Raw genomic sequence first — 27,564 nt, forward strand, 5'->3', positions numbered from 1 at the left:
TCTCCATCAAGTTTTTGTTTGATCACACCCTCTTGTGAAGTTTGGACATGATCCTGGAGGCCATTTCAATTCTTGAATCGATCTCCCTCCCGCTCGAGAGAAAGATTCAAGGTTATTGTCAACCCCAGATACTGAAAGCGGTCAGCAGAGTTCAGCTTGTGGCTCCCAATGTGGATGATTGGAGGATAGTTAGTGCCCTGTCCCATCACTTCCGTTTTCTTCAGGCTGAGGCCAAATTCATTGCACGTGCTCTGTGAGTCTCTGAAGGGCCTCCTCTGTGTGTGTCACCAGTGCAGTGTCATCGGTGAAGATAGCCTCTCTGATGGTGACATGCCTGACTTTGGTCTTGGTTCTGAGTGGCCAGGTTGAAGAGCTTTCTGTCAGATCTTGTGTGTAGCAATCAGGCCAGGATGACTCTTGCAAACGCTTTGCAAACAAATGCTGAGTAGAGAGATGCCCCGGTAGCTGTTACAGTCGCTGCAGTCACCCCTGTTCTTGTACAGGGTCACGATCTTTGCAGCTCACATGTCCTGTGGTACAGAGCCCTCCCTCCAGCACATGCAGAGTAATTTGTGCAGATCCTGAAGCAGTGCTGCTTTCCAGCGTTTGATCACCTCAGGGGTTATCCTGTCCTCTCCTGGGGCCTTTCCAACAATCAGACAGTCTGTGGCCCTGCTCAGCTCTTCTTCAGTTGGCTCTGCATCCAGCTCTTCCATGACAGAGAGCTCCTGAACAGCGCTCAGAGCTGCTTCTGATACAGCATTTTGTGTGGACTGGTTGCCTTCTTGATCCCTGCATACATGCTGCCTGTGTTTCCAGAGTTTGCTGCAGACTGTATGCTCTGACTCAGATTCAACCAGTTAATCGTTGGCACAACGTCGAGCTGTCTGCTGGTACTTGTTGCACAAAGACCTTCATGTGTCCCTTGTAGCTTGGAGGGGATTGTTTTCTTTTGCTGGGCATTCTGTACGCTTGGTCTCCACCACTGGTTCCATTTTCTGCTAGCTTACCTCAAACCAGTCCTCATTTCACTGCTCCTTTCTCCCAAACGCTGCCATCCCTGACTGGAAGACAGCATCGTGCACATGTCTCCATTTTGTGTTTGCACTCAAAGTTTCTGTACGGCCAATCACCAATGATGCATGGAGGATTCTCCAAAACTCCTCAACTTAGGCTAGTTCTTATGATGGGCAAGCGTTGATATGCAGACAGCTTTTGGATTGGGAATGATGCATTCAGCGTGGGATGAGTCATATCTTGAAGCGGACAAGGATGTAGTCAGTGTCACAATCAGCGCTATGGAAGCTTCTTGTGTTGAACACACCGTTGAGATCTTGCTCCCTGGACAAGGTCAGATCCAGCTGATGCCAGTGGTTGGATCTGGAGTGATGCCATGAGACTTTGTGCCATACCTTGTTTTTGAAGAAGGTGTTTGTCTCTGACATTTTGCCAACTCCATGATTCCTGATTATAGAAGGCCAGGCTTTAAAGTGAGCTCCCACCCATGCGTTGAGATCTCCCCAGATGTAAAGACCTTTGTTGGGCAGATTTCTAATTCTGACAATTGAATGAAGAGCATAATAGAACTGGTCCTTCTCGTCTGTGGTTGAGCTTTGGGTTGGACTATAAGCACAGAGAAAGTTGGCTGTGCCCATTCTTGTCATCTTCATGGTCAGGAGCCTCTCAGAACCTCCAATAGACGGTTGGATAGCTGACGAGTTCCTCACCGCAAAACCCACGCTGTGTATGCGTGCCTCCTCTAAGGTCTTTCTCTGCCAGAAGAATGTGTAGTTCTTTTCATGCAGAGATCCATCTTTTGGCAGCCTTGTCTCTTGCAGTGCAGCAACGTCGATGTTAAGACAGCTAAGTTCTCTGTCAGTTATGGCAGTCTTTCATAGGTCGTCCATTGACTGCAGATCGCTTGTTGAAACCTGGACACATTGTCCTTAAATTCCAGCTTGCAATCTGAAGAGCTAGCATCTTCCTCTTGATTTTTCTTTTGTCTGGTACTGAAATTTACAACCCACCTGTTGATTTCTCTAAGCTCCAAGCGCCCAATGGAGCAAGCAGGTTGTGGTAGGGTAGTACCTGATTACCAGCTTGAGGCGGGAAATAACTACCCAATGGAATCTGAGATTCCTCCCACAGATGAGAGCAACCCCTGGTGCCTGGCTCTTCGCCAAACGAGCCAAGGCTTATGACCGGTAACTGCTGCTCTCCATGTTGTGTCCACGCTGACTTAGTGAACCTGGAGTGACCTCTCCAGGTGCAGGCCTGGATAGATTGATATGGAGGACAAGCTGTTGCCCATGCAGCACCCCACCCCCACCCCCCACCCCCACACACACACCCTATTCCCCCACCCCCTTCTTCCCGCCTCTAGTTGACCCCAGGGGAAAAGCAGAAGCCAACACGCCTGGCACCAGGTGCAACACAGGAGCTGCCGGAAATGAGTAGGTTACAACTCAAGACTGCCTCAGGGACTCACTCTGGATTTTCTGTCACGGTTTACTCTCTTAGCCTTTTCCTGAAGAAGCAGTGAGGCAGCAGAAGTTTAAGCTTAAGAGTTTCCTTCTCCTAGTTGTCTGCACCTCTCTGTCATACAGCAGTGTCTACAGTAGGTTGTTCACATCTCTGTCATACAGCAGTGACTACAGTAGGTTGTTCATATCTCTCTGTCATACAGCAGTGTCTACAGTAGGTTGTTCACATCTCTGTCATACAGCAGTGTCTGCAGTAGGTTGTTCACATCTCTCTGTCATACAGCAGTGTCTACAGTAGGTTGTTCACACCATACAGCAGTGTTTACAGTAGGTGGTTCACACTATACAGCAGTGTCTACAGTAGGTTGTTCACACCTCTCTCTCATACAGCAGTGTCTACAGAAGGTTGTTCACACCATACAACAGTGTCTACAGCAGGTTGTTCACATCATATGGCAGTGTCTACAGTAGGTTGTTCACACCATACGGCATTGTCTACAGTAGGTTGTTCACACCATACAGCATTGTCTACAGTAGGTTGTTCACACCATACAGCAGTGTCTACTGTAGGGTGTTCACACCATACAACATTGTCTACTGTAGGTTATTCACACTGTACAGCAGTGTCTACAGTAGGTTGTTCACACCATACAGCAGTGTCTACAGTAGGTTCACACCATACAGCAGTGTCTACAGTAGGTTATTCACACTATACAGCAGTGTCTACAGTAGGTTGTTTACACTATACAGCAGTGTCTACAGTAGGTTCGCACCATACAGCAGTGTCTACAGTAGGTTGTTCACACTATACAGCAGTGTCTACAGTAGGTTGTTCACACCATACAGCAGTGTCTACAGTAGGGTGTTCACACCATACGGCATTGTCTACAGTAGGTTGTTCACACCATACAGCAGTGTCTACAGTAGGTTCGCACCATACAGCAGTGTCTACAGTAGGTTGTTCACACAATACAGCAGTGTCTACAGTAGGGTGTTCACACCATACAGCAGTGTCTACAGTAGGTTGTTTACACTATACAGCAGTGTCTACAGTAGGTTCGCACCATACAGCAGTGTCTACAGTAGGTTGTTCACACCATACAGCAGTGTCTACAGTAGGGTGTTCACACCATACGGCATTGTCTACAGTAGGTTGTTCACACCATACAGCAGTGTCTGCATTAGGTTGTTTGCACCATACGGCAGTGTTTACAGTAGGTTGTTCACACCATACAACAGTGTCTACAGTAGGTTGTTCATATCTCTCTGTCATACAGCAGTGTCTGCAGTAGGTTGTTTACACCTCTCTGTCATACAGCAGTGTCTAGAGTAGGTTGTTCACACCATACAACAGTGTCTACAGTAGGTTGTTCACACTATACAGCAGTGTCTACAGTAGGTTGTTCACACCTCTCTGTCATACAGCAGTGTCTACAGTAGGTTGTTCACACCATACGGCATTGTCTACAGTAGGTTGTTCACATCATACAGCAGTGTCTACAGTAGGGTGTTCACACCATACAACATTGTCTACTGTAGGTTATTCACACTATACAGCTGTGTCTACAGTAGGTTGTTCACACCATACAGCAGTGTCTACAGTAGGTTCACACCATACAGCAGTGTCTACAGTAGGTTATTCACACTATACAGCAGTGTCTACAGTAGGTTGTTCACACTATACAGCAGTGTCTACAGTAGGTTGTTCACACCATACAGCAGTGTCTACAGTAGGGTGTTCACACCATACGGCATTGTCTACAGTAGGTTGTTCACACCATACAGCAGTGTCTACAGTAGGTTCGCACCATACAGCAGTGTCTACAGTAGGTTCGCACCATACAGCAGTGTCTACAGTAGGTTGTTCACACCATACAGCAGTGTCTACAGTAGGGTGTTCACACCATACAGCAGTGTCTACAGTAGGTTGTTCACACTATACAGCAGTGTCTGCAGTAGGTTCGCACCATACAGCAGTGTCTACAGTAGGTTGTTCACACCATACGGCATTGTCTACAGTAGGTTGTTCACACCATACAGCAGTGTCTACAGTAGGGTGTTCACACCATACGGCATTGTCTACAGTAGGTTGTTCACACCATACAGCATTGTCTACATTAGGTTGTTTGCACCATACGGCAGTGTTTACAGTAGGTTGTTCACACCATACAGCAGTGTCTACAGTAGGTTCGCACCATACAGCAGTGTCTACAGTAGGTTGTTCACACCATACAGCAGTGTCTACAGTAGGGTGTTCACACCATACAGCAGTGTCTACAGTAGGTTGTTCACACTATACAGCAGTGTCTGCAGTAGGTTCGCACCATACAGCAGTGTCTACAGTAGGTTGTTCACACCATACAGCAGTGTCTACAGTAGGGTGTTCACACCATACGGCATTGTCTACAGTAGGTTGTTCACACCATACAGCATTGTCTACATTAGGTTGTTTGCACCATACGGCAGTGTCTACAGTAGGTTGTTCACACCACACAACAGTGTCTACAGTAGGTTGTTCACATCTCTCTGTCATACAGCAGTGTCTGCAGTAGGTTGTTTACACCTCTCTGTCATACAGCAGTGTCTAGAGTAGGTTGTTCACACCATACAACATTGTCTACAGTAGGTTGTTCACACCATACAGCATTGTCTACATTAGGTTGTTTGCACCATACGGCAGTGTTTACAGTAGGTTGTTCACACCACACAACAGTGTCTACAGTAGGTTGTTTACACCTCTCTGTCATACAGCAGTGTCTACAGTAGGTTGTTTACACCTCTCTGTCATACAGCAGTGTCTACAGTAGGTTGTTTACACCTCTCTGTCATACAGCAGTGTCTAGAGTAGGTTGTTCACACCATACAACAGTGTCTACAGTAGGTTGTTCACACTATACAGCAGTGTCTACAGTAGGTTGTTCACACCTCTCTGTCATACAGCAGTGTTTACAGTAGGTTGTTCACACCATACAGCAGTGTCTACACCAGGTTGTTCACATATGGCAGTGTCTACAGTAGGTTGTTCACACCATACAGCAGTGTCTACAGTAGGTTGTGCACACCTCTCTGTCATACAGCAGTGTCTACAGTAGGTTGTTCACATCTCTCTGTCATACAGCAGTGTCTACAGTAAGTTGTTCACACCTCTCTGTCATACAGCAGTGTCTACAGTAGGTTGTTCACATCTCTCTGTCATACAGCAGTGTCTACAGTAGGTTGTCTACACCTCTCTGCCATGCAGAAAAGTGCTAAGAGCTGATAGACCCTTGGGTGACTGTTTTCCTTGATTTGTTCTGCCAAATTCTGTTGTAGTAATAATAATAACAAGAAAGGCAAGGCCTTCAAGACTCACTTGTGATACACTTTTTAAAAAATCCAAGCTTTTTATGTATTGAGTATAATGCATTTACTGTTATATTTATATTTTTTGTATTCTCTAAACTTGGCACTTTGATCTGATATTCGACCCAACAAAAGATCTGTCATTATTATCATTTTTTGTTCAAACAGGAACTTCCTTTGCTAAGCATGGAAGTTTTATTTATTGCAAACGTTTTGGTGCAGACATTAAAACAAGGGAAATTACTCTGCTGGGAACTTAGTTTGCTTTAAACTGATCTTTCTCATCTTAAACATTACATTTTGAAATTATACTCAATACATAAAAAGCTTGGATTTTTTTTTAAAAAGTGCATCACAAGTGAGTCTTGAAAGCCTTGCCTCTCTTGTTTCAAAATGTTATGTTTAAGATGAGAAAGATCAGTTTAAAGCAAATTAACTCCACTAGCATTACAGAGTAATTTCCCTTTTTTACTGTCTGCATCAAAACGTTTGCAAAATAAATAAAACTTCCATGCTTAGGAAAAGAAGTTCCTGTTTGAACAAAAAATTATAATAATGACTGCTCTAGCTGTTGGGTCAGAATATCAGATCAAAGTGCCAAGTTTAGAGAATACAAAAAATATAAATATAACAGTAAATGCAGTTTGCATATAATTAAGCTTCATTCTTTATTTTTTTGTGCCCATCCCAGAGGCGCAATATTGTTTTAAACAAGATGACTGGAAAGAACTGAATTTTTCCTATTTTTATGCCAAATTTGGTGTCAACTGACAAAGTAGTTGCAGAGAAAATGTCAATGTTAAAGTTTACCACGGACACACAGACACACACACACACACACACACACACAGACAACCGAACACCGGGTTAAAACATAGACTCACTTGTTTACACAAGTGAGTCAATAATAATGGTACTTATATAGCGCTGAATCTTGTGCAGAGACAAATCTAAGCGCTTTCGCACCAGTCATTCTCACGCACGCATAACTCTAAAACTGGAGAAACTAAAGACAAGGAAGAGGCAGGGAAGGGAGGCTATTTTGGGAAGAGGTGGGTTTTAAGGCCAGACTTGAAAGAGCTGAGTGTGGAGACTTGACGAAGCGAAAGAGGAAGTTCATTCCAATTGCAAGGTCCAGAGACAGAGAAAGAACAGCGGCCAACAGTCGAGAGTTTGAATCTGGGTATGCGTAAGTGGAGTGGATCCGAAGCTGATCGTAGTGAGCGAGATGGAGTGTAGAGGTGAAGGCAGCCACAGAGATAGGAAGGGGCTGATTTGTGAATACATTTGTCGCATAAAGTGCTGATCTTGTACTTTATTCGGTGTGAGACAGGGAGCCAGTGGAGATGTTGCAAAAGAGGAGTGATGTGCTCAGATCTTTTCTTTCTGAGGATGAGTCGGGCAGCAGAATTTTGTATGCGCTGAAGGGACTGAATGGACGAAGCAGGCAAACCAGACAATAGAGAGTTACAGTAGTCAAGGCGAGAGAGAATGAGAGAAACGACAAGTCTAGATGTTGCGTCAGGGGACAGATATTTCCGGATGGAACTGATGCACCACAGTTGACAGTAGCAGGATTGACATGTCTGATTGATAAATGTTTGCATGGACAGTGTGTTGTCAAGGACAACGCCGAGGTTCCTGACTGAACTGGACAGAGGGAGGGATGTACTGCCAAGTTTGATTGTATTAGTTGTAATGGAAGAGAGTTTTTGTTTAGTTCCTATGATCATTGCTTCAGTTTTGTCTGCGTTCAATTGTAACTTATTTAGAGTCATCCAATTTTGAATATCCAGGAAGCAGTTAGATGTTTCTTGCAAGAGCGACAACATTTTTTCAGGTGTATCACTCTTCTGGAGTTGAGTGTCATCAGCATAAGAATGATGACTGACATTATGGCGGTTGATAATTTCAGCGAGAGGAGCAGTGTACAGTGTGAAGAGCACTGGGCCTAAAACAGATCCCTGTGGGACTCCATGTTCAATTTTAACGGGTTCAGACTGGAAATTATCAACAATGACAGACTGGAATCGATCAGTGAGATAAGATTTGAACCAGTTTAGAACAGTGCCGTTGATACCAAATGTAAAATGAAGACGGGAAAGAAGGATTGAATGGTCTGTCGTGTTAAAGGCAGCTGACAAGTCGAGAAGAGTGAGAAGGGAGATCTGTCCTGAGTAGTGTTCTCCCACTGCTAATCCCCCAAATGATAATTATGTCTGATGGGGTTCAAATTCTCCTCGAACCAGTTACCAGTTTTTAGTGCTAACCATGATGCCATTGTGATTGGTGGATTGTATTTATTTATCCATTTATTTAATTTTAGTGCCTGATGAATTTTTAGAATATGACTGTGAGTTGCTTGATGGTAGGTTTTCACTGTGCATGTCTGTTTTTATTTGTGTGTATGTGTATTATTTACATAACTCTGTTAACATTGAGGTGTATGTTTTTGTTTGTCAGCCTTTGGGCTGCATATTCATCTTTTGAGTCACTGACGTGTTCATAATTCATAGTGGACTTCCATGATGATGATGGTTTACTTGTAATTTTCTGGCAATGAATTGGACAGAATGGTAAGCGTCAGAGGTATACCTGTGTATTATGTACTGTGTGGTATTATTATAGCAATTCTTCGTTTTCTTTCCACAGTTTATAGATGTTGTTGAGATTGATGAATTTAGGTGTGTGGTGTTAGGTGTGTCAGTTGTAAGGTATGTTTTATTTTTGGGAATGTTCCTAGCCCTGATACAGCCTGTCAGGTAGGTTGTGAACACACAGCGCTCTGTTGTGAATAGTGCTGAACGTAATCTGCTGAAACTGTTTTCAGCATCAAGGTGCTGATCCGACTGCTGAAGGACTTGAGGAATCGCTTTGAAGGTCTGCAGCCCCTGACACCCTGGATTATTGAATTGTTGGTCAGTGATTAATATTTTCATCTTTGGTCAGAGATCAGGCTTTAACTGGTTCAATGCCAGGGGATTTCTAATAAGTGCTTTCCCCTAGCCAGGGAATTTTGAGGAATCAAAGGCTTTTTTTTTTAAAGTCTGATCTCCAGTCATCCCCCGTCGCCTTGGTACAACACCGTGGGACTAGAGCTGTTGGAGGCCAAGCAGGAGAGAAGGAGAGCTGAGAGGCACTGGCATGCCACTAGTCTGACTGTCAGTTAGGACATTTTTCAGACAGCCAGGAATAGTTACAAACATTGTTGACGGGGCAAAGTCAAAGTTCTGCTCTTCTAAAATCCTTGCATGCACCACAGCCAAACAGCTTTTCAACCCTACGAACAGTCTACTAGGTAAAATGAAAAACACTCCTCTCCCTACAACATTTTCGGTGCAGGAACTCCCTCAAAAGTTTTCTGACCTCTTCACTGGTGAAATATCATGCATTCGTGAGAAGCTTGACTCTGTTGTGTCTCGTTCTTCACCCATTAAAGAACGCGTGTACAGTGGTCCTGTTTTACATTGTTTCCAACCGGTTACTGAAGATTTTGTGAAGAAAGTGTGTCTGAGCGTTTGTCCGAAATCCTGTGAGCTTGACCCTGTCCTGTCTTCTTTGTTGTTTGAATGTATTATGTTCTGCTGCCACATATTACTCATGTCATCAATTCTTCCTTACTGTCTGGTTGTTTCCTTGAAAGCTTCAAATCTGCTGTTGTACATCCAGTCATCAAGAAACCATCTTTGGATCATAATTGTTTGAAAAATTATCGACCTGTCTCAAATCTGTCGTTTTTATCAAAACTGCTAGAAAAGATCATACTGTCACAGCTCTTAGCTCATCTGGAACAAAATGGTTTACTTAATTCCTACCAGTCAGCTTATATACGTGGTCATAGTTGTGAAACAGCCCTTCTTAGAATCGTGAATGATTTGGTTTCGGGATTTGATGAGGATAAGATATCTGTTCTCGCTCTCTTAGACTTTTCAGCAGCTTTTGACACTATCGACCACTCTTGAACAGACTTAAAACTTCCTTTGGTATTTGTGACACTGCACTAGCATGGATCACGTCTTAACCTGTCAGATCGTACACAGAAAGTGTGTGTAAATGATAGATACTCCAGAGTATCTGCCTTAAAATATGGTGTCCCACAGGGGTCCGTCCTAGGTCCTGTTCTGTTTGTGCTGTATGCAGCTTCTGTGTCGGATGTCATCAGTCATCATGCGATGTCACATGAGAGCTTTGCTGATGACACACAACTCTATCAGTCGGCTTCCATATCTGAATTTGATGCAATGGTGACTCAAACATGGGAGTGCATTGCTGGCCTAAAGGACTGGATGACTCTCAACAAGCTGCAACTAAATGATGATAAGACTGAATTTATGATAACCTGTCCAAAGAAGTTTCGTCAACATCCTTCCTTTCCTGACTCTGTTCTGATCAATAGCACACCTGTTTCACTTTCTCCTTCTGTTCGCAGTCTTGGTGTAGTCCTAGACCAACAGCACATTTCGAATATCTGTAAAGTTGCCTATTTGGAACTGTGTAGAATCAGCTCTATCCGCCACTATCTCTCAACCGATGCAACCAAGACACTTGTATGTTCTCTGGTTCTCTCAAGATTGGATTACTGCAACTCTCTTTTGGACGGCCTTCCCAAATATCTATTAGACAGACTCCAACGAATTCAGAATAACGCTGTCAGACTCATTTGCAGAGCTTCTAAATTTGACCGTGTTTCTCCTCTCCTTCAGTCTCTCCACTGGTTGCCCATTTCTGATCGAACAGACTATAAGCTATCCACTCTGACCTTTTCTGCAGTCAACGGATCTGGCCCCAAGTATCTTTCTGAACTCCTCCATATCTATACCCCGTCTCACCAGCTCTGTTCTTCCTCTGATACTCGACCTCTCAGGATACCTCACGTCAGAAGTAAGACCTATGGACACAGATCATTTTCTTTTCAATCGCCAAAGACATGGAACAAGCTCCCTGATAACCTCCGTCATTCTGATTCCCTCACATCTTTTAAATCTCGTCTCAAAACTCACCTTTTTCCTCAGCAATAAGTTCAGTTGCGGCAGGTCCACTTCCTTTGTGTTAGCTGTGCTTGACTATATGTGTATACATATGTATGTGTACATAACTACATGCTTGTATATGAATGCGTATAGTGTGTGCATGTGTTTATGTAAGTTTGTGCCTGCCTATGTGTGCGTATGTGTTAGGGTAGCTGTCAGATACACATGTATGTTGAAATGTATTATGCATTGTGTGTGTGTGTGTGTGTGTGTGTGTGTGTGTGTGTGTAGTCACATTTTGGTGTGTGTATGTAACATTGATGTAATGTTTTATGTTAACAAAAGCGTTTTTGTAAAGCACCTAGAGCAGATTTCTGGATAGTGTGCTATATCCATAAGTATCCATTATTATTATTATTAAGTACAAAAACTGTACAAGATACAGAAGTAAACATCTGATCTGGTTGGAATTAAGCTGATGAAGTGTGTGCTGTGCATCCAGTTTGCCTGCTCTACAAAGGAGTCAGTCAATTGATCAGTGATAAAAAGCCTGAAAAAATAGAATCACAAGATTGCCGTCCACCATCTATCAACCCTGGTTTTCATGAAAATCATGGATGATTGGCTGTTGGCCAATGAATGCCTGCCAGATGAACACTGTGAAAGACAGTTCATTGAAGTTATGCCACACCCACTTTACCATGCCTTCTGTTAGGTCTTCAACCTATTGTCTTACACCACTCCACTCTCTCTCCTCTCCCTGTTCTCAAATTACGCAAAAGTACTGCACCCATACTGTCAGTCATTATCACCTGCTCAAAATTGATGTCTGATTGGATAGATGGACTGGACAAAGCATCGATCATTGCTGTCAGTTTCACCACTGTCGTAGCCATCACCTTCAAATTCAAACCAGTCATCAGACAAGATAGATGCATCTCTCATCGTTATTACCATACATAATTATAATCATCTGCAGAGTTGTGTAAATCTGTAGCCGTGTACCGAGTGGTTACTGAAGGGGGTACGGCACAAAAGACTTAACTAAATATGATTGAATGAATTAAAGGATAGGCTAGATCCCACGCACAGGCCAGGAACATATAGAGGCCAGTCACAAATGGGGTTTTCTGTTGGTTTATTTACAATATTCTAAAAGAAGGAGACTAAGAAGAAGAAATAATGAGAAGAAGACAACTAGGAGAAGAACTAAGAAGAAGAAGACAGTGCAGCCATACGTAGCGAGGTGTCACTGTTGTGAGAACACACCCGACACACTGCCCGCGACACAGCAAGAGACAAAGAGAGCAGGTGCTGGCCGCGGCTGGCTCGGGTGTGGAAGTGACCACTCATCACCCGCTCGGCCAATTTATACAAATTAGGCGAACTACAAAGACAGTCACGTGGGCTGCAAACCAGATCGTCACTAATCTGAAGAAATCTGATGAGAACTGTGCTTGTTACAAGGTGTTCAGTAACAGATTTCTAAATGATTCCTGAACCGATTTGCATCGGATAAGTTGCAAAAGAAAGAGCTCAACGCCTACTTTATAATGAGTGTAAAATGAAGTGTTGATTATTTAAGATGAATTTATAATCTTAATTTAAGTCACCTGAACAGGGTCAGTTTTAACGAGCTCGTCGCTGAAAATTACAAACTGCGTTAAATCAGTTTCACGTAGGCGAACATAAATGGAATAGATTTAAAGATGGAATTAAGACGATTCTGCCAGTATATAATACTAGTAGTTTACTGATCCGACAAAAGAGTTATTAATTAATTACGGTGGAACAGAAACACAAGTTTGCTCTCAGCCAATGACGTATCGCGACACGACACTGGTCGAGCAGTCAGCAGGTGGTCTGGCCAGGACAAAATGATGTAAGCAGAGTGACGTCACATATTCTGTGCAAGGGTTAGGACGGAAAACGTCGTCTGCTCTGGCTTGTGCGTGAATAGTGTTGGAGCAAGCATAGTGCGCTTGGTCACAAATCCATTGACTTAGACCACTGTCTTAGTTGGACAAAGTTCCTGACATTATTTTTGCATGTGACACAAACCCACTTTTCAGGTGCGCTCAATGAAGTCCAGTTAGTGAAACATTATTGAGAAGAAGGTGGTCCTCCATGTGACATATGCTCATTTAATTAGTATGTTTATAATCCAGACACATTAAACTAACCGTTCAGATTCTGTTTGTGTTCATTGAAACAAACTCTGTTGAAGGAAAAATTGGAGTAGATGCAGGACATCAGTGGACTTTTATAGGCAGTATGGCAACATTTTTGGTAGGACATCAGCTGACATAGGCACTGAACCCGTTAAGCACTTTACAAACATAGTGTCATTTGCACAACTGGTGATGTGAGTGAGGTGTGTGATGTGAGGTGTGAGATATTAGTGATGTGAATGATATGACTGTGATGTGTGTGTGTGTGTGCTTGTGATGTGAGTGATGTAACTGTGGTGTGTGTCATATGTCAATTATGTGGTGTGTGTGTATGTGATGTGATTGAATACTTCTGTGTACATGATGTGAGTGTGAATGATGTAAGTGGTGTGTGTGATGTGAGTGATGAAAGAGAAAGGTGTAGTGACAGCACAGTGACTGTGTGCAGTCTCACTTCTCTGTGGTGAACCACCCTTCCAGACAGCCCATGCCCATCAATGCTGCCTTCAGGTTAGTCCTTCCTCTGTCAGCTCACTGACTGCAGCTGCTATTGCAACACTAACAGCAATAGTTACAGTGACAACAATAGCGACAATGACAGTAGCACTAACTATAACAGTAATAATAACAGTAACAAAAACAGTGACAGTAACAGTGACAATAAAAGTGACATTGACAACAACACGAACTATAAAAGTACTTAACACGACCACCAGTACCTGGACCAGATCTTTGATGCCAACAAGAGGCAGAAGACCCCCCCTACTGTATGGGCCCGCAGCTCAGTAAGGAGTGACAATCAAGTCACAATTTTTCATTTGAAAATAAAGTTCACTCCTGAACTACTTTTCACAAAAAGTGCTGCCAGTCAAGACAAAAGACTAAATAGCTGTCTCACCATCTCAAAAGACTTTTTTTAATTTTATTTTTTTTATTATTGGTCCCTTGCATTGAAGGTTATATTTCTCATATTGAATCATCATCATCATCATCATTATCAGTATTTTGCACAGTTCATACATATCGCTGTAGAAGAAATATTCCATTAACACAATAAGCTGTTGCAGAGTACTAGAGTGACATTTAATTTGCAAGAGTGTTTCTATTTCATAACATAATAGATAAACAATTTTTTTTTTTAAATTAAGAAATGTGAAAAAATTGAACCCTGATTAAATAAGTAAAAAAAAAAAAAAAAAATTTTTTTTAATGGACAGAACAACCAAAACAAAAATCAACAACCATATCTTATAGATGTTTAAATCTGAATGATTGTCCACCATAGACAGAACAAAAAAGAAAGAAAGAAAAAACATCACTGGTATCATATACATCACAAACTTGGATAGTAATTTGATACATGTTTGATATTTTTACTTCTCTACATTTACTATTAAGAAACATCTGTAATTAATGTGCTAATGAATTAACAGTTGAGTTATCAAGGAAAAGTAGACATGGTATTCAAATGATTACAAATGCTGTCAAAATATTTTTCTTGTTATTTGCTGGTGATGTGAATCTTTTGTTTGCAACAATCTGGGGATTTCAAAATTAGTTGAATGTGTTAAAAGAAGCGGATCGTTTGTGCTTAACTGTGATCATTGATAAAACAAATGTTATATTTTTTTGTAAGGGAGGTCACTTATCTACCTATGAGAAATGGAATTATGATAATGTAGAACTGAAAGTTGTCGATTCTTACAGGAACTTAGGATTACTGTTGCAACCAAATTAAGCCTTAACTTGGCATGGGATGAAATTTGTCATAAAGGTAAGAAATTGGAAATACTCAAGACAATGAGAAAGTTAAACTGTATCGATGTTAGTGTATTCTGGAGAATGTTTGGTATCCAAATTGAACCAATACTTACATATTCAGCTGAAATTTCGGGATTATACAAAAATGAGCAGATGGAGAGAGTACATACTTTTGCAGTAAACGTTTTTTAGGTGTTGCAGTACATGCCTCAAATAAAGTTCTTTATGGTGAAACTGGGAGGTATCTTTTGTATGTGAAAAAATATGTAAAGTGTATTGAGTATTGGTTTCAGCTGTTGAAATTGCCCCAGAGTAGACTTTGTAAACAGGCATGTGATATGATGTTTTTCCAGACAGAGAAAGGAAAAGAAAATTGGGCTTCTTGTGTAAGAAATGTTTTATCAGAAAATGGTTTTGCAATTGTGTCGATGTGTCAAGGTGTGGGGTATCACGTATGAGCAAACTTTTATTTCAGAATTTAAATCCAGACAGCATGATATGTTTAAACAAAATTGGCATTTAAACATGGAAAGTAAAGATAAGTACAGCTGGTTCCATCCATTTAAAGGTATATTTCAAGCTTAAAAATTCTAGCTGTTATTACGAATAAATGGCATCGTAAAATGCATGCCCAATTTAGATCAAGAACTCTTGGCTTTAATGCCAACAAAAAATGGTTTATGCCAGGTAAGTCCACAGATTCTCCATGTCCTTTGTGTAACTCCACAGTTGATAATGAATTTCATTTTATGTTTGATTGTAAAAATCATGATGATTTGAGAAGTAAATGTGTGGTTTTTGAAAAAGAATTTGCAAAAAGAAAGGATGTCTTTAGAATGTTAACAGATGAAGATCATGAGGTGTTAATCTCATTAGCAAAAGTTATGTCAGAAGCTATGAAGATAAGGCTAAAAGCACAACAAGCATAACTACGTGGTCAGATAGGTTTAACCAGTTCAGTGCCAAAGAACTTTGTAAAAAAAAAGATTAAAAAAAAGTGCTCTCCCCTTGCCAGGGACTTTTGAGGATTTGGGGGTAATAAATCACAAAAATTTTTAGCACAAAAACTATGGGCGATACAGAAAGAAAGTAAACGTTTTTGTGAAGGAAAATGAGTGTAGATACTGCTTCTGGGATTTTTTCCCAATTAGGTTGATTGTAGGTAACTGTTCAGGCATGTAAAGTCAAGATGATAATTTTTGTGCAACAAAAAAGTCTATTTCCACCTCTACATCATGACATCCATAAAGAAAAGAAACAAAATGCAGCTAGAAATAGCAAGCCTATTGTCAGATTATACCTGTTGAAGAAATTAAAACAGGCTATAAGTTTATGAAAACAAATCACAGCTCTTGCAGACATGTAAGTAAATCACTGTCCGTCCCAACAATGACAAAAGTGAGTAAAGTCAATGTAAAAGGTCAGTCACAGTCCCAGAAACTGAACTGGCAAGCTTTTTGACAACAAAGAGCGTTTGGGAGTGAGAGGGTGAAGTTCTTTGATGACGTTCACTCCTTTCAAGTTGCACGTGGGCCGATCAAAGTGTCTGCTGTGCATCTGGCTCACCACCTCTTTAAACAAGTCATCCCTCTGATTCAGTAAAAAAAAAAAAAAAAATAAAGCATTAAAAGCAAAAAAGCATGTGTTTCACGGCTAGTGCAGGTTCAGTGCTGCATTTCGTGAAAATTGTGGGGCATTGGCGGTTGTTGATTGCCTTCTGTCTGTTTTGAAATGTAAGTTCACTCTTCCCAAAAGCCACGCCCCCTTGATGACCTCTGGCTGGCATTTGACCTATCTTCTTACATCACTCCTCGCCCTCTCCTTCTCTTCTTCCAACACTGGCTGCACGTATTCTGTCAGTCATAGCCAGTAGTTCAAAAACACTGTCTGATTGGATGGACGGTCTGAATTACCATAAAATGGGCAGTCAGTTTCATAACTGTCATTGTCAATCACCTTCATTTTCAAACCAATCATCAGACAAGGGAGATCCTTCTCCATCACGAAGGCTGTCCATAATCACACAGAGCTTTCAGAATTGTGTAAATCTGCTGACTGTGACTATTTGCTTTACTGGACACAGTTTTCAATGCATTTGTTTGCACATGATGCAACCCCCTTTTCCATGCGCGTATCACGTGGTCAGTTAGCAAATTGAGTAGAAAGAGGTCTTCTACCTGATGTAAGTTCATTTAAATAGTATTTTTATAATCCAGACACATCAGACTAAGTGTTCAGAGTCTGTTTATGTGAATTGAACCAAACTCCAGTGAAGGAAAAATCAGAACATATGCAGGACGTCAGTGACGTCCTATAAGCACTATGGCAATACTTTTTGTAGGCACTCTACTGGTTAACAATTTTCTTCTGTAGCCAGTGTTGGAATATGTTGCATGGTGCATTGATAGATGAATGAATGGAGTTATTATGTGTTGGGTGGCCTGTTGGTTAGTATCTTTTTTTTTCTTCAGAGAAGGAGCTTAGTTTTGTTTGATTATTAATTTTGCTTTCACCATTTCATTTTTTTTATGATAATGGTTTGTTATAAATTGAAAGTATGACCAACACTGCAAGTGTCCGTATCTCTTGGGCCTGGTTAACGCCGGGATATCATTATGACAGGAAGCGTAGAGTACAGCCTTGTCACGCAGTCCCAAACCAAAATGGACTTCCATAGCAACATCGTCATCATCATCGTCATCCTCCTCCTCCTTCATCGTCATCAATATAAACAAAATAGTCTCAAAGTCTATGGCCTTTCATGCCCTGCTCTCATGGTGACCTCAGTTTCGATACCCCTCCACTTCCGTGCTTGGGGTGAGTCCTGTCAATGTTGTCAGCGTCGGCGGGTTCATGGGGGGCTGTTGTTTGAGGGACGTGGTGGCGGTCTCCACTCTGGGAGAGACGTTCACTCAGTCTGGCTCCGCGACTAAGCCATTATTGTCGTTAGTCGGGGGCTTAGTAGGTGGTGTCCTAAGTACGTTAAAACAGAACAGGCACCACTGAACACCACCGAAGTGACTCAGCAGCAGTGCAGGGTCTCCTCTGGTGTGTGGCCTCCAGGCGACCTAACATCGATGGTTCCCTGTGGACTGCCGACGCTGGAACTGCGACAGACGAACCCGGGTGTGGCCGTGTATGGGGGAATCCAAATGAGCGGGTGGGAGTAATGCCACTGAAACGGCGCAGATGATAGGGCAGCAAAAAAAAAGAAAAAGAAAAAAAAAGAAAAAAGAAAAGAAAGAAAGTATGTTGATGTATTCACCCATGTCATAAGGACTTCATGACCAGTGACATTACAGTGTCAATGAGTCAAAGTGTCTCTCTCTGTCTGCCACACACATGCACATGTAAGTGCTCACTCTCACACAGAGTTGAATTATAAACGCACACAAATATACATACACACATGCATGCATGCACACACATAAACTCTGTCTCTCTGACACATACACATGTTGGTGTGCACTCTCACAGTCGAATTGAAACCTGCCCACCACCACCCCCAGCCCACACGCACACACTTATCACAGAGTTGCATAAGAAAGAATACTCCATTGTACATACTTTCTCACACACACACACAAGCACATGCGCGCACACATATGTACGTACACACTTACACAGAGCTAAATTGAGTGTGCGAGCGCATGCACACATACACACGCACAAACACACAAACACACACTTTCTCCAGAAGTTGAGCCCTGCTTCCTTCACTCACGCTTCTTAATGGCCAGCGTTCTCTTGTTTTCAAACGTCTTTATGCCACTAGAGCACAGCATCCTCCAGCGAGAGAAGTCAAGGGCATCAGTTTCCCAGGAAGCAATGTCTGTGTCACAGGCTTTGAGGTTTGTCTTCAGGGTATCCTTGAAGCGCTTGCAGGATCTTCCAAGTTCATGGTGGCCTTCCTTCAGCTGGCCATACAAGAGCATCTTCAGGATCCTGCTGTCTGTCATGTGGACAACATTGGATCAGCAGGCTTTTGATGCTGGGCAGGCCGCTCCTCTCTAGGACCTGGAGGTTGGAGACCCTGTCTTGCCACTTTATGCCTAGGATCTTTCATAGGCATGTCTGGTGAAACTACTCAAGTTGTTGAATGTGACGGTGATATGTTGTCCATGTTTCACAGCAGTACAACAAGGTGGTCAGCACAAAAGCTCTGTAGGTTTTGGTTTTGGTGCTGAGCCTGATGCCTTTGTTGTTCCACAGCCTGTTGTTGAGTCTGCCAAAGGCGGAGCTGGCCTTGGCGATGCGCAGCGTCACTTCTGCATCAAGGGCTCCGTTGCTGCATAGGGTGCTGCCTAGGTAGCAAAACTTGTCAACTGACTTGATCTCTGTGTCATCGATCTTGACTGCAGGTGGGGGGGAGGCATTGGCGTTCTGTGAGCTAGCTGGTTGGTACATGGACTCAGTCTTGCTGAGGCTGATGGTGAGTCCTCCTGCAGGAGGTTGAGAACCTGTCCATAATGAACTGCATGTCCTCATGGGTGTGTGCAGCAAGCACGTAGTCATCAGTGAAGAGGAACTCTCTCAACAGTGCCTCAAACACTCTGGACCTGGCATGGAGTCGCCGCAAGTTGAAAAGTTTGCCATCTGTGCGAAACTGAATGTAGATGCCCCAGTCACAGTCTTGGAAGGCGTCAATCAGCATGGCAGAGAAGAGAATGGAGAACAGTGTGGGTACCAGGACGCAGCCCTGCTTCACTCCATTTACCACAGGGAACGGATCTGACATGTCAGTATTTTCCTGTACTCACGCCTGCATGCCATTGTGGAATGACGCAATCAGTTGGATTAGGCTCTCTGGGCAGCCAAACTTTAGGAGGATCTTCCACAGACCACGGCAGTTCACCGTGTCGAAGGCCTTAGTCAGGTCTACAAAGACCATGTGGAGCTCCTTGTTCTGCTCACGGCACTTCTCTTGCATCTGGTGTACGGCAAACACCATGTCACATGTTCCCTGCCTGAGTGGAAGCTGCACTGTGCTTCAGGGATGACTGAGTTGGAGACATGGTCAACCAGTCTGTTCAGTATGATGCGGGTGAAGATCTTGCCTGTGATGCAGAGGAGAGAGATTCCATGGTGGTTATCGCAGGATGTTATGGGGGACCTCCCCTCTCTCCCAGATAGACTGGAACAGGGCAGTCAGCTTGTCTGTCAGCACCTCGCCTCCATACTTGTAGATGTCAGCCTGGATTCCATCCGCTCCTGGTGCTTTTCCTGATGTTGTCAGCTTCAGGGCCTTCTGGGTCTTGGCCTTGGTGGGAAGGGCAGCTAGCGAGTCATTGACTGGTAGCTGTGGGAGAGCTGCAGTTGCCTCATCAGATACAGACAAGTCCCTGTTGAGGAGGGTGTTGAAGTGCTCTGCCCAGCAAGCAAGGATGTCTTTCTTGTCTGTCAGGAGGGTGGTCTGGTCCAAGACTCAGACAGGGGTTGATCCTGTGACTCGGCCCATACACAGCTCAGAGACCATCATGGAAGGTCTTCATGTCATGAGCATCAGCAGCGGACTGAAGCTCTTCGGACTCACTCTCCCACCAGGTGTTCTTCATCTCAAGCAGCCTCTTCTGTAGGAGTTGTTTGGTTTGCAAGAACTGGTTCTCCTTCCTCTGGCAGTCTTTATCGGAAATGTGATCCTGATGCCGTGTTCAGGAGCTTGGAGATTCCAGAGTCGTTCTCGTCAAACCAGTCTTTGTGGCTCCTCTGTATAAAGCCGAGTGTGTCAGCTGCTGATGTGTACACAGCATCTCTAAAGGTGCTCCATAACTCTTCTACATCAGTAGATGCAGGAATTTCTTGGAGAGCTGATTGGATTTGCTGCTGCAGCACATCCTTGGTGATAGGGAGGCGGTGGATGTTCAGCTTCCTTGGGGTTTTCTGCCTGGTTGGTTGGAGCTTGCGTGCAAGTCTGATGTTCATCTTGCTGCGTACCAGGCGATGGTCCGACCAACAGACTGCTCCTCTCATGCAGCGTATAATGGAAACATCACCTCTGTCCCTCTGCTGGACAATCACATAGTCCAGCATGTGCCATTGCTTGGAGCGGGGGTGCATCCATGTGTTCTTGTACTTGTCTGCTTGTTGGAAGAGGGTGTTGGTGATGGTCAGTCCATGCTGCGCGCAGAGCGAGAGCAAAAGCAGTCCGTTGGAGTTGCACTTGCCAGTGCTGTGCTGTCCTAGGACTTTTGGCCACGAGGAGAAGTCTACGCTGACGCAGGCATTGAAATCCCCAAAGATGATCAGCCTGTCCTTTCTGTCTACCGCTGAAATGGTGCAGCTGAGCTCCTTGTAGAAAGCTTCTTTGATGTCATCAGGGTTGGTCATCGTCAGGGCATAGCAGCTAGTGACTGTGGAGAAGCGATCCTTGGACAGCTTCAGACGCAGGGTCATCAGCCTATCGTTTATCCCACGTGGAAGGCTGTGAAGTTGTTGTGCAAGTTTGGTTCGTATGGCAAAGCCCACGCCTGAGGTTCTTGGGGTGCCATCTGGCTTCCCAATGCAGTAGAAGGTGTAGCCCCCTCCAACTTCCTCCAGCTGGGTTTCACCCGCATACCTGGTTTCGCTCAGGGCTGCTATATCCACCTGGTAGCGATCAAGCATTCTAGCAATGAGTGCTGTGCATCTTTCTGATCTGTCGTCTCTGTCTAGTAGGGTGCAAACATTCCAGGCACCCAGAGTCAGGGCATGACTCCTGGTTCTTTTCTTCTGTTGTTTTCGACCGCTATTGTTGGATGTCCAAGTAGGTGCGGTTTCCTACTAGGTACTAGGTGAGGTAGGCTTTGTTTAGGGATCCTTTTATTTCCCCTTCCCCATGTGGGGAGAGCAGTGCTGTCCCTAAAAAGGGCTGCTCTGACACTGTGGGAGGATACGGCCGCCACATCTGCCCCAGTCTACGGCGGACTACCATCACCCCACAGCCACCTGCGTGCAGTCGTGACTAGGAACTGCCAGCAGCATCCTCTGCCTTTCCCCGATACCACTTCTCCATCGCCACAGGGCTTGGGAAGGCTGGGTGTTGAAGGGCTAGCTCGTTGTTCCGACATTAGCCTGGTTGCCTGACCAGCACAGGTGACTTTTTTTTTTAGTGAGGAGGAGTTGTACAGTCCCTTCCCCACTCTCTCGCCTACCGACGCTCACAGTCCCACAGGTGCAGATACTGCCACGTGTAGGACGGCCTCGCCAGGTGCAGGTTTTTTCTTTGGAGCTCCGTCTCCTTGGAGGACTTCCAGCCAAGGATAAGAGCTCCCCCTGCCCTTTGGTCATCCTCTTCCGCCTTCACAGCCGTTGGGAAAGGTTTCCTCCTCTGCCTGGTCCGTCATTGGGAGACTTCACATGTGGCAGGTAGTACTGGGTTACATGGTACCAGTAGCAAGGGCTATGCCCCTGACCTGACCGAGTTATACAACACATTACATATAAATGCTTTGCCACCAACTATACTCATGTTGATATTTTTTGGCTGTGTCATGGCTTGTTCCTATTTATGAAACTCGGAAACAATAGAGTGGAGTGATGGCCTAGAGGTAATGCGTCTGCCTAGGAAGCGAGAGAACCTGAGCACACTGGTTCGAATCATGGCACAGTCGCCAGTATTTTCTCCCCCTCCACTAGACCTTGAGTGGTGGTCAGGACACTAGTCATTCAGATGAGATGATAAACCGAGGTCCTGTGTGCAGCATGCACTTAGGACACGTAAAAGAACCCATGGCAACAAAATGGTTGTCCCTGGCAAAATTCTATATAAAAATCTATTTCGATAGGAAAACGAATACAAAAAAAATTTCCATGCAGGAAGAAAAAAAAAGAAAGAAAAAAGGGTGATACTCTCAGTATAGCAACATGCTCTCCATGGGGAGAGCAGCCTGAATTTCACACAGAGAAATCTGTTGTGACAAAAATTAGAAATGTAATACAATAATTATGAATTGCATAGATCATGCATAGATATATTTTAATTTCTGATGAACGGCGATCTTTGTTCTTATCATTTTAATAATAAGAATAATAATAATAATGATGATAATGGTATTTATATAGCACTGAATCTTGTGCAGAGACAAATCAAAGCGCTTTCGCACCAGTCATTCACACGCATGCATTACTCTAAAACTGTAGAAACTAAAGGAAGGGCAGGCAAGGGAGGCTATTTTGGTAAGAGGTGGGTTTTAAGGCCAGACTTGAAAGAGCTGAGAGTGGAGACTTGACGAAGCGAAAGAGGAAGTTCATTCCAATTGCAAGGTCCAGAGACAGAGAAAGAACGGCGGCCAACTGTTGAGTGTTTGAATCTGGGAATGCGTAAACAGAGTGGATCCAAAGCCGATCGTAGTGAGCGAGATGGAGTGTAGAGGTGAAGGCAGCCACAGATATAGGAAGGGGCAGTTTTGTGAATACATTTTACATCTAACAATATAACTTTCCATATTACTGATTATTCAAAACTAAAATTTACCTTACTAAGAGATACACTGCTTGCTCGCAACCCAGAATGTTATGTCTCTAATGTAAGTAACTCATTACCCGGATTAAACAGGTGAACATACAAAGGCCCTGAAAAAATGCTTATCATTCCCTGACAGATGCTTCATCTGCAAAATAGGTGTACTTTTTCAGTGTTAAAACTTTCCAGGTGCAGCTATAGAATTTTTTTAAACTACTTACCCAGATGGTTACGGTCCACAAAACTGAAACACATTTTTATGCATTATTTTTTGGACTGGTTACACACAGTGACACACACACACACACATCTACATTCCTCATTTCCCACATTACTCACACACACACACACACACACAACGCACGCATGCGCGCACGCACACTCACTCACTCACTCACTCACCAATTTGCCACAAGAGGGGTGGGAAAAGATTTCTGATACAGTGAACATGGTTTCTAGCATGTTGCTCAGTCCTCGGCAGTATTTTGGAAAGTCAAGAGAGACTGTTCTGTTTTAAAGAAATTTGCTCAGTGTTGGTTTTGAAATGATAACAATATTTGTTTGATTTGCAAAGGATCGTGTTCTACCTTTTATGTTTTACTTACGCCTACTCTCTCTCTATATCTTTCTTTCTGTAAGGTGATCAGTAGTATGATGGTAACACTGCTACTGTTTTGTGCAATAAATCTGGAACATGACACCAATAAAAGAGATGTCATTGCAATTTATAAGCAGAAATTCAGTTGAAAGCATATAATTTCAGTTAAAGCATATGTTTTCACATAAAGAAGCATTGCTAGCACTGATATTGAATTAGAACATTTGAGAGATGTGTATAGTCTGTGTGTGGACTGTGTGTGCAGGCGATCTCTACAGTTACTGTCAGCAGGACTGTTCTTGCCAGGCTCTGTGGGCATTGCCGACCCCTGTGAGCAGGGCACTGTGCGGGTCCATGTTGTCATGACCCTTGAGCAACAGGTCAGGGTACACACATAGCTCTCTCCACACTGTATTGGAATCTTTTTCTCTCTTTTTTCTTTTCCTCGTTTTTTTGTTGTTGTTTTGTTTTTTGGGGTTTTTTCTGGTTGTCCCATTTTCTGCTGTTTCTTTCTGTGGCATAAACCCATGCTGTTCATCCTGAGTTCCACCACAAGCACACACAGACACCCTTCTCCAGTCCCCCACTTCAGCTACACTGCCCCGTTTTCTGTCACAGTCTCAGTGCTGGCAGTCCACAGGGATCACAGCACATGCTGTGTTGTCCAGGCATCCAATTCTTGGGAAAGTCCAGTCTAGATGTGTCATCTGAGACCATTCATCGGAAATGGGAATTCATGGCAGGCAACTTCACCCAGCACTAATCACCTGTGAAATCCCATGTCAAGGAAACAAGTCTTGTAGTTTATGTTAGTAGGTAATTATAGATATTGTTTAAAAATATATATTAAAATCATCTTCTTTTGTTGCACTGAGTTATTTTTCACACATTCTGCACATAATAAAGTTATAAAAGGCATTTGTACGTATATATTTATGGTATGGTGTTTCAAAATAAATTTGTCTGGTCTGCCACATCTTCAAACACTTCTTCAGCATGAGCAGTCACAATCGACATGCTTATTTTGTTTGCTGCTATGTGGGATGCTATATTTTCCCTTGGTGGTGGTAGTGGGGAGGTGGGGGGACCCTACCCAAACCTAACATTGAGTTTCCTGAGTTTGATCCCTGAGTTTGATGGGGTAAGGGTGGAGATTTTTCCCATCTCCCAGGTCAGCATATTTGCAGACCTGCTAGTGCAGAACCCCCTTTGCATGCAGAAGATCAAGTTCGCTTGTTAAAAATCCTGTAATCCATGTCAGTGTTCAGTGGGTTATGGAAAGAATATACCCAGCATGCACAACCCAGCATGCATACCCCTGGAAACAGTATGGTTGCCTACATTGGCATGGTAACAAAAAAATGGTCATACATGTAAAAAGTTACATGTCTGTGTGAATGTGTGTGTACGCATGACTGAAATCTGACTGAATGACACAGGAAATGAATGATGAGTGCCCAAAGGCAGCTGTCATTCGGCTTTATCCAGGCAGGCAGCCTGTTGTGCAACAGACTCAGTGTTTGTAAAGCACTTAAAACATGGTCTCTGACCAATAATAGGCACTGTATAAGTATGCATCATCATCATCATCATCGTCATCTTTTCGGTAAAGAAAAGAGAAAACAATCCATGGAACTAGTGCAAATAGAAAGATCAAACACAATGCCAATTTTTATAATGCACAATTTTCAGTGAAATTAATGACTGACACATTGCCAGTTTCAGTTGGGATATTTGGCTATCAGTTCATGCGTGAACCATGTTCTCTCTCACTATCACATTCTAATATTGTTAAAAAAATATTGTTTGTTTTGATATATTGTGATAGTCAGAATGCATCATGTGTGTCTTTGGAAGCACAATAATATTCTTGGTTTTGTAATCTGACTTGCCGATGCTATGGAAACCATTCAAAATAGCCGACAAAAAATTTCAAAAGGACAAAACTTCAAAACTGTTGGAAATACTTTGATTCTGTTTGCTTAGAAAAGTTACAAAAAAGCTTTCTAAAATTGCTCAAGGGTTGTTAGCCCACAGTTTCTCGCAATCCAACGATTTGCCTCACTTTGAGAGAAATCATGGGATTGCACGAAAGTGTTGTTGTTCCCCTCCCACATTTCCTCTCAACATGAGAAAATGTGTGAGAAACCATGGGAAGTCCCCCTTATTTTTTTATCAAAAACATTTCTTTTGTCATTGGAGTTGGTCTCTTGTCTTTTACCAACACAAATCTTTGAGAAAACTGAGAGAGGGAAAAGAGAAAGAGGGGAACAATGGCAATCATGATTATGATGGTGACGCGCGTGAAGGTGGTGAAGGTGATGGCACAGTGCTGGTTTAAAAAATATGTGTGCTTGTATGTCTGTGTTAGCGTGACTGTGAGAGTGAGTGAGTGTGTGAGAGTGTGTGTGTGTGTGTGTGTGTGTGTTTCCTTTTGTCTTTTTACTTGGCTGGTTGATTTGTTTTTCCTCTTTCACTCTGTTTTAAACATATATTTCGTGTTCTGAGTGTCTTCTGTTAAACTTCGAATGTATTTTCAGTGCAGCCTTGCATGCAAAGGATGCTAACACAAAGAGGTGAACAAGCATGAAATATTCTGTATAAATTCTATAAATATTTTATATTCTATATAAATGTGACAGAAAAGGTTGCATCACAACAAAGATGAAAACTGTTTGGTCCTGTTTTCATGCTCCCTACGTGAGGGTAAAGCATTGTGAAATACTTTTTTGTGTCACATTTTTGTAGACGGTTTAATCATTTTGATGTTATTCCCAACATCTCTCTGGTAAGATTCGGTTCAAGTCTTGATATATTATATGTCTGAGTTTAATGTATTTGACTGTGCTTTCATATCTGTGAAACTGCGTGTTCGGTGCATATCTGTTATGCATGTGTGGGTGTATATGTGAATGTGTGTCTTAATGTTTTACATCTATTTGCTTTTTTTTTTTTTTTTTTTTTTTTACATTATAGTTATTATTTATTATTTATTTATTTATTTGTGTAAGCTTATCTATCATTGATTCACCTTTTTTTTTTCTTTTTTTTTTTCCTCAAGGCCTGACTAAGCGCGTTGGGTTACGCTGCTGGTCAGGCATCTGCTTGGCAGATGTGGTGTAGCGTATATGGATTTGTCCGAACGCAGTGATGCCTCCTTGAGCTACTGAAACTGAAACTGAGTTTAATTTCGTTGTTTGCTACTGATTCCAATGTTGAATTTGAGGTCAGTGCATTGCAGTGATCCATCTTATGTGAAATGCAATGTATAGATGTCAGTTTCAATGTCATTACTGTTGATGTTTTCGCTAACGCCACTGTGAGTATGATCATAGTTGTTGTCGCCCCCCTCTTTCTCTTTTCCTTTTCTCTCTCTGTCATTTTTCTCTAAGATTTGCATTGGGAAAAGACAGGAAATCAACTCTGATGATAAATGGAATATTTTTTATGAAAATAAGGGGTACTTTCCACACTTTCTTATGATGTGTAAAAGCATGGGGGTGCCCCTCAAGATTTCTTGCAATTGAGAGAAAATGTGGGAGGGGAGCAGCCACACTTTCTTGCAATCCCACGAAATTATGGGGGGGGGCGTCCCTTTGAGAGAAATCATGGGATTGAGAGAAGTTGTGGGGGGCATCCCTTTGAGAGAAATCGTGGGATTGCGAGAAATCGTGGGCTTATAAGGGTGTTCTTGTGTGGAAGCAGTGTGTGATTTTCTGTGAAAGTTTAAAGTATTTAAATGAAAATTTAAGCAGATTTTTTTGTTTTGTTTTGTTTTTGTAACTGAGGAGGTTTTGAT

General features: G+C 42.8%; 1 protein-coding gene across 4 annotated transcripts in view; it reads left to right on the forward strand.

Moving 5' to 3' along the window:
- Nucleotides 1-27,564, forward strand: part of LOC143277735 (interleukin enhancer-binding factor 2 homolog) — a 104,502-nt gene that overhangs the window by 60,692 nt on the left and 16,246 nt on the right. For all 4 annotated transcript variants that reach the window (XM_076582636.1, XM_076582634.1, XM_076582633.1 and 1 more), the window contains exons 10-12: nt 8,656-8,743; nt 13,415-13,476; nt 24,031-24,145. In XM_076582636.1, the coding sequence (XP_076438751.1) occupies nt 8,656-8,743; nt 13,415-13,476; nt 24,031-24,145 (265 nt within the window). The remainder of the gene's footprint in view (nt 1-8,655; nt 8,744-13,414; nt 13,477-24,030; nt 24,146-27,564) is intronic.

The sequence above is a fragment of the Babylonia areolata genome, chromosome 35 (assembly GCF_041734735.1).
Source record: "Babylonia areolata isolate BAREFJ2019XMU chromosome 35, ASM4173473v1, whole genome shotgun sequence".
NCBI lineage: Eukaryota > Metazoa > Mollusca > Gastropoda > Neogastropoda > Buccinidae > Babylonia > Babylonia areolata.